General features: G+C 44.2%; 1 protein-coding gene across 1 annotated transcript in view; it reads left to right on the plus strand.

Moving 5' to 3' along the window:
- The first annotated feature begins 2,399 nt into the window (after positions 1 to 2,399).
- Positions 2,400 to 11,643, plus strand: part of Gpnmb (glycoprotein nmb) — a 28,071-nt gene continuing 18,827 nt past the window's right edge. Inside the window, exons 1-3 of the mRNA XM_008841465.3 lie at positions 2,400 to 2,613; positions 7,746 to 7,898; positions 8,964 to 9,107. Of these exons, the coding sequence (XP_008839687.1) occupies positions 2,544 to 2,613; positions 7,746 to 7,898; positions 8,964 to 9,107 (367 nt within the window). The 5' untranslated portion in view covers positions 2,400 to 2,543. The remainder of the gene's footprint in view (positions 2,614 to 7,745; positions 7,899 to 8,963; positions 9,108 to 11,643) is intronic.

Here is an 11,643-nt window from a genome sequence, read left to right on the forward strand (position 1 = left end):
TCTCTCCAGCCCCCCTCAATGTCATTTTTAAGCAGCGTAATTGTAATGCCAAACAATCTAGATGTTTCTTTTATTTCAATGAATTATTTCCAACATTTTTTTCACAGGAAGATTTTATTTTTCAAAAATAAAACAAGCTTGAGGTATAATCTTTGTCTCAAATAGCCCTGATTGTGGGTACCACATGTTGTCAACTGCTGATTATTAAAGACAGGTTGCCCCATATCCTCTTTGGAATCAAGAACTTCCATTAAAAAGGAAAAAATAAAAAGTACTTTCCATTTCTTGTGGCTGACCTCTGACACCTGGCCTAGTCTTCTCCCTTTGAGGCAAGAAGGCAAGATTTAAAAGACAATTTGATTGTTTCTTCTCCCTAAATAAACCTAAGGTTTCTTATAAAAATGTTTAACATAGCCAACTTATTAAAAAAACAGTGCTGGTGCACGCCTTTAATCCCAGCACCGGGGAGGCAGAGGCAGGCGGATCTCTGTGAGTTCAAGGCTAGCCTGGTCTACATAGTGAGTTCCAGGACAGCTGGGGCTACAGGGGAGACCCTGTCTCAAAAAGACCAAAAAAAAACAAAAACAAAAACAAAAAAACAAAGACAGCTCATCTCACCAAAAATATAAGTCAGAACTTTGTCAGCAACAAAAGACATTAATACCCCAAATATATAACAGGTTGTTTGCCCAAAATGAAAAGCGTGTATTTTTTTATTGTTGTTGCTTTTTTTTTTACATTTATTGATTTAGTTGGGGTTGGTGTTCAAGAAGACATACGCAGGAGCCAGCTCTCTCCTGTCATGTGGGTTCCAGGAACTGAACTAAGGTTTCAGGATTGGCAGTAAGCACCTTTACCCACTGAACCAACCGCAGTCCCCAACAGCTTGCTTTTATTTGAAAAGTTACATGTGTTGTAAAAGCAAACAGGATGCTATAGATTATTTACATTAAATAAAAACCAATGAACAGGGACTGGATAGATGACTTAGAGGTTAAGAGCACTGGCTGCTCTTACAGAGGACCCAGGTTCAGTTCCCAGCACCCACTTGGCAGCTAACAACCCTCTGTAACTCCAGTTCCAGGGGAATCTGTCACCCTCTTCTAACCTCCTCAGGCATTGCACAACACAGGCAATACATTCATATACATAAAATAAAATAATAAATAAAATATATTAAAAAAATAATGAACAGGGTTGGAGAGATAGTTCAGAGGTTAAGAGCACTGACTGCTCTTGCAGAAGACCTGGGTTCAGTTCCCTGCGCCCACATGGTAGCTAATAACTGTCTATAACTCCAGTTCCAAGGGATGCAACACCCTCTTCTGGCCATATGGGCACTATACGCACTAGCAAAACACCCTACATACACACAGGCAAAACACTCATACACATAAAATAAAAATAAATATATTTTTTTAAATCAATGAACATTTCCATTCACCACTTATCTGTACTGGAGACTTGCTTTCTCTGAATGTGAAGCAGTCAACTCTTCCGCTTCATGTGTTCCATTTTCACAGACTATTTCTATTCCCCATTATTACAACTGAATGTAAGTTAGTATTCATCCTCACCTCAGCTAGGACTTCTAATGTTCTGAAAGTCAACATGCTGAGGTGCACTGGAGAGAGTTCACACCAGTGAGGTGTTCACATGGTCACCTGTCCCTCATCACTTTCCCAAAAGTGATTTGACTGTATGAAATTTATGCTCCAGACCAGCTTGTTCTTACACTCAATGCTTGCTTGCTGTAAAATAAATAATATGCGGTGTATTTTACATAATTGATAACACCACACACAAATACTTTGAAAGCAGTTACCAGAAATGAAGCCATTTGTTCTGAACATCCTGAGCTGGAAAGTGCTTTGGAGTACATTTCTCAGCTGCTGGAAGCCTTGTATGACTTTGCAGCACATGCATCAGGACACAGCATGTATGTTTTTATACACATATGACCAGCACAATTTCAAATGATTGGAGTGACACCTGGGGATCTGACTGCTCTAGAGGGAAGGCACAAATGTTTGCTAGCCCCTGAGTTGGCTGTCCAAATTCTAGAACAGACATATCAATGTGATCTGGAAAGCAAAGTGAAGAAGGAACTGTCATCAACGAAGGTGGAGAACTAAATTTTTATTTGGTTAATAGACTAGGATCTTAGGCTAAGAAGTTCCCTTTAAACCAGGAAATGTGGGTGAAGGGAGAAGAAAGGGGAAGGGAGAGAGGGACGGAGGAGAGGGAATGCAAAAGAAAGGAAAAAAAGAAAAAAAAAAGCAGCAAATGTGGAATCACAGAATCAAAATACTGCGCATCTGAAGTAAATAGACGCCAGGGGCGAGTGAGTCATAAGCACATGGGTTGTAAGAGGTTGAATTGGAGAGATCAAGCAACGCTCCTTAATACATCACATGATCCACCCCAGGCCCGGTATTTCATAAAATAGAGTGGGGCGCCGTGGAGCAAACGCTGTTGCTGCTGGTGGATGGGGCTGGGGAGTTAAAAGTCAAGCCCTGACCGTGGGCCTGTGCAAGCTCAGCATGGGTCATTTCTCTCGGGTCCTGGGATTTCTGCTGCTGGCTGCAGGACTGCCCCTCGAGGAGGCCAAACGTGAGTTCCTGTGTTTCTCTTGTGTTCAGTTTCTGGACCAGGGGATGCTTAGCCGCGCGCTGGGGCGGAGTTGGGCTGAGGTCCGCAGGAAGCGCGGTGGGCCTCGCGAGCTTCTGCACGGTTGGAACTGCTGGAACCCTATTCCTGGTGGGGCTCGCGAAGAGAAAGCCAGGCCCTGCAGGAGGAGCTCTTGGCCGCCCACCCCCGCCAGATCGTGGCTGGAGGAGGCAGAGCCGTCTCTGTCCCAAGAATAAAACAAGTCTCCCAAACGACCCTGGTCTGACGGAGACCCCAGAAGCAGGCAGCCTCTCTCCTCCGCGACCTTGGAGGTTCTTGCTAACCCTGCCCTACTTTCCCCGGCAGATAGAAGTCATGCTGCCGCCCCAGTAGGGATACTGAGGCAAGGGCTGGCCCTGCGCGCATTCCTGGGTGGGCTCTATCCCAGAGCCCTTCTTACGACGCTGATGCCTAGTAGGCGACAGCGGCTTCTTGGAGAGTGGGGGATCGGGGTTCAGCATCCTTGTGCAGACACTCGAAAGTGCAGCCAAGATGGAGACGCACCCCGCTGGAGCGCGCCCACAGGTCCCCGCCGGGGCGTGGCTGTTCGCATCCTCAGCAGAGTTAGTGAAGAGGGGACGAACCGGTCCACGCCACCTCCGTTCCAGGGGTCCCCGCGACAACCCCGTGGCGGTGGCAGCGTCTGCGCGGCAAACACCTGTTGGCAGGGAGTTCCCACCTCCACCTCCAGTGCGCCCTGCTCCGGGCTTTGCAGCCTCCACAGTCGTCTCTGCTGGGTGGATACCAGGTCCGACACAGCGGAGCTGCTGGGGACTCTGCGCCCCGGGAGAACCAGGAGAGGCCCAGCGGGCCCCAGGCGATCCCAGCAGCTGCAGCCAGGGACTTTGGGCCCCTGGTCAGGGACTCCGCCCTGCCCCCTGCGGCGGCGACTAGGGGACTGGGCTCCACTGCGGCAACAGCAAGCAGGGGCCAGGCCCAGGGACCCGCGGAGTGTCTGGGCGTGGCGCCTCCTTAGGGCACCCGGAGCTCCGCACTGTGATTGTCCCCAGGTGAGAAGCCAGGCCTCTGAGAGGGCAAGGAACTCTCCCCGGGTCACACAGCAAGCAGGCCGAAGGGACAGTTGGCCATCTCAACTGTGGTCCTTCGGATCAGGGTTCGGAGTAGCACCCACTTGGGTTCCTGTCAGCCGCGGGGCTGGACCATGAGCGACTGAGCTTCTCTGAGTTTTCCTTTCTAATTCTTGGAGTTGGGTACTACGGCTTTAGGAGATCAGCCTGCAAAGGTGTTTGGCTAAGACATACGCGGTGGCCATTGTCATTATGGACATATCTGGGTCGGGGGCGGGGTGGGAGACAGTGTACTTTCTAGGGACAGACTGAGAGTCTGGAGGAATAAGGGGAAGTGACCGATATGAGAGTCCCTGCGCCTTCCACCAAGATCCCACCGCTCTATTCAATAAAAGAGAGTAGCCTGGATACTGATGGGGCTGTTTGAGAAGAGTCCCAAATCTGTTAGTCCCGTAACGAAATACCGGGGCATTCTTGGGTTCACATCTCGAGCTAGACTAAACATTCCCGTCAAATGAAACAAGATAATAGGATTTAGAAATCCTAGCCCTGTTTGGGGGGGGGGGGGGCAGGGGGGGCAAATCTGTTAGTCCCGTAACGAAATACCGGGGCATTCTTGGGTTCACATCTCGAGCTAGACTAAACATTCCCGTCAAATGAAACAAGATAATAGGATTTAGAAATCCTAGCCCTGTTTGGGGGGGGGGGGCAGGGGGAGCTGACAAAGTACTAAGCAGCCCAGGCACACGCTACGGATGGCAGAGCAGCCAGCCAAGTGTAGAGGGACCGCTTGCTGGACCTTCCACTCTGTCCCTTGCTCCCTCCTCTTTCCTGTTAAGGTCTGCTTATTATTGGGCTTATTTAATTTTAACTCCAACATTTTTATTATTATTTAGTAGTATTCCATGGTCAGGATGTACCACTTTGTTTAAATACTCACCAGTGAAGGAAATCGAAGTTAATTCAATTTGGGATATTATGAGTTAAGATGCTATTAATATTCACATGTAGATTTTTGTATGATCCTAAGTTTCATTTTTCTGGGATGTATGCCAAAGACTGCAATTAAAGAGGGAAATTAAAGTAGACAACTGCACCTTGAGTTTTATGAAAGTTATGAGAGTGACTGTGCCCTTTCACATTCCCACCAGCTGTGTAGTTTCTCTGTCCTTGCTGTCATTTGGCACTTTTACTTTGGTCAGTGGGGAAGTTCCACCCCCCTTTTAATGTGCATCTTCCTCCTAGCAGGTTTAAGATGAAGAGCCTGTCATTTGCAAATCCTCTGCTGAGATCTCATGTCTTTTACCCTTTTCAAATTTTAACTGCTTGTTTTTAAATAGTGAAATGCACTGTGCTTCTAGTCAGTAGCTTCCCCTGTCCCCTACATCCTCACAGAATTTCACAAGCTTCTTTAATAAGGTGTCATTTATCACTTTTTCCTTGTATGGATATGTTTGTGGTATTAATCTAAGAATTCTCATCTTGCCCTAAACTTCTTAATGCTTTGCAGCTTTTCTAAGCCACAATACACTTCGGCCTGAATTCAGAAACAGCCTGACTCTTAGCATTAGTTTTAAGGCTAACAGAGGACCTGATCTGCCATGCATCCATTACTTCAGGGTTCTCTTGAAACTGTGTTCCCAAGCCTGTGCTTCACTCATTCTTTATTGAAATAGAATCTCCAGTATGGGATGGGGAAGTAGAAATTAGGATCCACCCTTATCTTATCAGAAAATCGTGCCCTTTGATCCCTTAGGCCTAGAATATCACACACACAATTACAAACTTCTCCATTTCTCTCATTGCTTTCAATTAAAAAACAAGCTGCTTTTAGTCCTTTGCTATGTTAATCATGCACACCTGCATTCTTTCATAGTCTTAGGTGGAGGGGAAGAAGGGGTCCTGAGGGATTAAGGTCAAGTGCCCAGGTCACAATGGGAGCAGATGGCTCAGTGGGCTTGTTTACATTATTAACAATAACTTTTTGGTTGCCAGGTTAGGTAAAAGTCTTTAGTCTAGATTATGTCCACATTGTAAAAGTTGTCATTCCTAGAGTGCTTCTTCTTCTTCAGTCAATATGTAGACCAGGCTGACCTCGAACTCACAGAGATCCATGTGTCTCTGTCTCTGAGTACTTGGATTAAAGGTTGGCACCACCCTGCCCAGTTGCCTAATGCTTTTTTAAAATGTGTCTTTCTCTATTGGGTAATTTCTTTTTACATTTTAAAAAATATTTATTTATTATTTTTATTTTATGTGTATGAGTGTGTTGACTGCATGTATCTAAGTGCACTTGTGTTATGCAATACCTACAGAAGAAGTTAGAAGAGGACTTCAGATCCCCTGGAACTGGAATTACATGTGGTTGCTAACTTCCATGTGGGTGCTGGGAATCAAACAGGGTCCTCTGCAAGAGCAACTAGTGTGCTTAACTACTGAGCCATCTCTCTAGCCCCTTTTTACAATTTTTTAAAGATTCATTTTATTTTTATTTGTGTGTGTGTGTGTGTGTGTGTGTGTGTGTGTGTGTGTGTGTGTATACCTGCAGAGCTCCAAAGAGGGCAATGGGTCCGTTGGAATTGGAGTTACAGGTGGTTGTGAACTGCCCAATATGTGTGCTGGGAACCAAACTTGTATCCTCTGTAAAAGCAGCAAGAGCCATCTCTGCAGTCTCTCTACTGGGTTATTTCTGCATTCTTGTCTGAACTCTGGCAGGGCAGGCTAAATAGGTCCAATTCTGGGTTCCTTATTCCATTCCATTGTCTATCCCGTTGCTCTCCTTTGAAGTTTATATTTTTCTTTGACTTCTGAAATTTAAAATCAGAAGAGAAATCTGTGGGATTTTGTCATTGTTTGTTTCTGGTGGTGCTGGAGATTGAACCCCTGGCCCTTTCTCTCTACCACTAAGTCACATTCCCAACGCTGAAATCTGCACTTTGATGACATTTCTGGAAATGTTTTTTCTTGGAATTGGAGGAAAAACACTCTCTGGAACAGTGGAAAGAACTAGTTCTGGGCCCCAACGCTGAAATCTGCACTTTGATGACATTTCTGGAAATGTTTTTTCTCGGAATTGGAGGAAAAACACTCTCTGGAACAGTGGAAAGAACTAGTTCTGGGAATGAAAACGGGAATCTCCTGAACAAGCAGGATGACACTGGGTGAACCCTACCACTCCCTAGGCCTAGCTGTCTTGTCTATAAAGTGAGCGTTTGAATAAAAGAACCCAGTTCTTTCCAAAGTGAACTTCCAGTCATAAACGTTTGTTGGAAGCCATGACTTTCCAGTCCTTGCTTAGTGCTTCTATTTCCAAGCAGAACCAGTCTTGCAGACTTACATGGCATCTGGGGCTTGTCTGATTCGAAGGCCTGAGGTCGCACAGCCTGTTTAGAACAGAACCAAGGACAGAGACCAGGCACCATGACTCCTAGTTCAATGCTATTTCCATTCCATCTGCCTCCCTATTAAGAAGTGACTAGAAGGTTGCAGGATGGCTCAGTAGGTAAATTGCTTGCCTTGAAATCATGAGAGGGTAATTCAGACTGGGAAAATTTGATATAAAAACTGTATGAAGTGGCATCAGAGTTTTCCTAGCAATATCATATCAAACCTGAATATTCAGAGGCTGTGTCTTAAGAAACTAAGTGATGACTAAAAAATATTGGCTGTCAAAAATATTTTTCTTTAACTCTTTTAAAGTAAATACAGAGACTGGACCCAAGGGCTCTATGCAAGGTGTTATCAATAGACTTAATTTTTTACATTTATTTATTTATTTATTTATTTATGTTGGGGTGGGTCATGTGTGAAGGTCAACAGACAAGTCCTGGGAGTTAGTTCTCTCCTTCATCCATGTGAGTTTTGGGGATAGAACTTGGGTCATCAGACTTGGTAACAAAGCACCTTTACCCACTGAGCCATCTCATTGATGCATGTGCTTTCCAACAAATCTGCAAAGAAAAGCTCATTAACCATTGTTACATAAGTATGTAACCATTGCCACATAAATGAGAAACAGAATAGACAAAATCATTCAAATACCAACAGGATATCGTGATGTGCTGGGCCATGAGCGGTCTCCTGGTCACATGAGGGAGCACAACCAATTACATGGCTGGTCTTCTGATGAGAATGAATGGAATGAAAACCTGTATCCAGTGTGGAAGAGGGGAGATTCAAGGTGGAAGACCTCCTGGAAAGGTAAGTCAGAAGGCTCCACCAAACACCTGCAGCTAGCCTCCTTTTGCAAGCTGTAGATTATGCAGCCTTTCAGGCAGCCTGTCTGACACTCCCATGAATGACAGTGCCCTTGCTGCCAAATGGGTGGCACCTGAATTTGGCAAGCTTTCCTTCATCCTGACATTTTCACTTTCTAAGTCATAGAACAATCTTTAATCTTATACATTTCCAAGGTCACAGTTCTTGGAATATTTCAGAGAACAAGCAGAATCAGCCTCACACCTATTGACTAACGTGGGAATAGGCATCCTCAGAAAATTCCAGACTGATAAGATTTGATCATCTCAAAAGTGTGATTTATCAGGGCTGCAGAGATGGTTCAGCAGTTAAGAGCACTGCTGCTCTTGCAGAGGACCCAGCACCCACATAGTGGCTAACAACCATCCATTATTCCAGCCTATAAATAAAATACTTTTCTAAGTGATTTATCGGAAAGTGAATTATCTTCCCGTCAGACAAAAGAACAACTCCTTCAGCCATCCAGTTTTGGAATTAAAATCTACAACTTTTGGGGTTGGAGAGATGCCTCAGTGCAGTTAAGAATACTGGCTATTCTTGCAGAAGACCCCCATTCAAATACCAGCACCCAGATGGTGCCTAACAACTGTCCATAATTCCAGTTTCAGGGGATCCATTGCCCTCTTCTGTCCTTTGAGGGCATTGCACAACACAGGTGCACTTACATCCATGCAGGCAATACCCTCATACACATAAAATAAAAATAAATCAATCAAAAAAGTCTACAAACTTTTAACACTTGTCTCCTCAATCCAAGAAACAGAATTTTGTGTTGTTGTTGTTGTTGTTAAGCAAATGTCCTTTCCATGGTTAGAGACTCCTCTAACTACTCTGACTTGTTTTTCTGTTTCTTTTCTAAAATATTGTACCCTGAAAGCTATAGTTAGCATTCAGAAAATAATTTAACATCATAAAAAGCCCTTACCAATAGATTTCACTTTACATTAAACACTTGTTTATGTTGAAAGGAGAGGCTGGATAAATGAGCTCCTTTCTGTGTTGCCCTAGGAGGCCGTGTGCAGGCCATCCTGACTAGTGACTCACCAGCTCTGGTGGACTCCAATATCACATTTGTGGTGAACCTAGTGTTCCCAAGATGCCAGAAGGAAGATGCCAATGGTGACATCGTCTATGAGAAGAACTGCAGAAATGGTAAGATGGCATCAGCTCTCCTAGACTGCTGGGGACCCATCTCATAAACCTTAATGCTCACAGGTGCTGCTCCTGCCCCCTTGGCATGCTCCTCCTCACATTGGATGACACAGACGTGAGTGTGTAGTCCTGTCTTGGCCCTTCATCAGCATCAGCATCAGCATCAGCCAGCCCTCCTTTAGCACATGGTGGCTTTCTGCTCCTTGGAATTCACTTTTTGGTGTGTGTATGTTTCAGATTTTTTATCAGCATGTGTTCACTATACAAATAATGAGTTTTGTGGTGACGTTTCCCTCCACGTACATCATGTGCTTTGATCACATTCACCTTCAGTCCCCCCTTCTGTCCTTCCTATCGCTGGTTCTCAACTCTTCCCAAATGATCCCTTAAAACCCTTCTTTTTATTGAAGTATTTCTTTAATGCCTCTTAATAAAACCCTTCTTAAAAACTATATTTTGGGGGCTGGAGAGATGGTTCAGAGGTTAAGAGCTGGATGCTCTTGCAGAGGACCAAGGTCCTTCAGTTCCCAGCACTAAAATAGTGGCTAACAACTATCCTTAACTTCAGCTCCAGGGGATCCCATCCTCTCTTCTGGCTTCTGAAGGTATTGCATGGCACAGGTGCATTTACATATACACAAGAAAAACACTCATACACATACAAACAAATAAATCAGGGGAAGAAGAGATTGCTCGGTGGTTAAGACAAGGTTTAGTTCCCAGCACCTAGGTAGCAGCTAACAATCATCTGTAACTCCAATTTCAGGGATCTGATGCCCTCTTCTGGCCTCAGAGGGTATTGCATGACACAGATACACTTACATGCAGGCAGAACACTCACACACATGTAAAATAAATAACAAATACTTTAAAAAATAAGTTCATTAATTAAAAAATTAAAAATAAGCTATATTATTGGGATTGGATGAACTCAGTGAAAGAGCACTTGCTTACAGTGTGTGGGGCTGAGGGTTCCATTCCTAACACCAAAGGGGGGGGGAGAGCAGGGGGCTGGGGGAGAGAATAATATGAAAAAAAAATACCTAACCTATATTACCACACCCAGCTTTTCATTAGTGTCCTTTGGATAGAAGACTACATAATCAATTCTCAGATTTTCATTTTATTACCTACAACTAATTTGGCCATTAAAAAATGCCACCACAAAGCCCCTTTGACAGATGCTTGCTGATTGGTTTAATTTTTGCTAACTAGTATTTTTGAGCAGATGCTACTTGGTTAGTACACATGCTTAATGTGTGTACTTTAATTTTTTTTTTTTTGCTCTTAGTTAAACAGAGGTTTGTTGCTTATGTTGAGTAATCTTATCAGAATTGTACATTCTCAGACACCCAGTTACTGAGATTATTCCAGCAGTGGTACGACTACTCAGGCACTTATGATCCGACTTTATTAATTAGGAATTTTTTCAATTTCTGGTTGTGTTCATTCCTCATTAATTTGTTATCTCCATGTGAGAAAAACACTAAATTCAGCATGGGAAGGGTTTAATATTTACATGGGAAGGGTTATTTCATATTCTCTCTCTCTCTCTCTCTCTCTCTCTCTCTCTCTCTCTCTCTCTTCTTGCTATATAGTCCAGGCTGGCCTCAAACTCATGATCCTCCTGCCTCAGTCCCCTCTCGGCTAGGAGTACAGATGTGTGCCACTATGCCCACCTTTTAAAAAAAGCTGATTTTGACCAACACCTGAGATAGGAAAATCATGTATTTGAGGCCAGCCTGGGCTACACAGCAAGTATCAGGTGAACCTGAGATGTCTTTACCAGAAATCAAGGAAGAACTCAAAGACCAATGGAGTGTGTCAAAAGGACACAGAAGCCAGCTCAAAGAGGCTTCTCTTGGCCATATTTAGGACAACTCAACAATATAAAGGAATAATGACTAATAGCTGGATAAATTTTAAAAAGGTTTTCAAGGGAGAGATTGCTCAGTGATTAAGAGCACTGGCTATTCTTGCAGAGGACCTGGGTTCAGTGCCCAGCACACACATGCTGGCTAACAACCTTCTGTAACTCCAGTTCCAAGGGATCCAATACCCTCTTCTGGCCTCCACAGGTATTGCATGCATATGTTGCACTTACATACATGCAGGCAAAACACACACATAAAATAAAAATAATATATAAATAAACATTTTTAAAAGCTTTTGGGTGACAAATAGAGATGATGCCAGGTGTGATTGCTCACACCTTTAATCCCAGCACTCAGAAGGCAGAGCCAGGAGGATCTCTGCTGAGATCTAGGCTAGTCTAGTTTACATATCTAATTCCAAGCCAGCCAGGGCTACTTAGTGAGAACCTGTCTCAAAAAACAAAACAGGGGGGACTGGAGAGATGGCTCAGCAGTTAAGAGCACATTCAGTCTTTCAGAGGACCAGAGTTCAGTTCCCAGCACCCACATTAGGCTGCTTACAACTGCCTCTAACTCCAGCTCCAGAGGATCCAATGCCTTCTTCTGGCCTCCACAGGTACACACACACACACACACACACACACAAATAAATAAATAAATAA

Source organism: Nannospalax galili, unplaced genomic scaffold (assembly GCF_000622305.1).
Source record: "Nannospalax galili isolate Female #2095 unplaced genomic scaffold, S.galili_v1.0 scaffold158, whole genome shotgun sequence".
Taxonomy (NCBI): Eukaryota; Metazoa; Chordata; class Mammalia; order Rodentia; family Spalacidae; genus Nannospalax; species Nannospalax galili.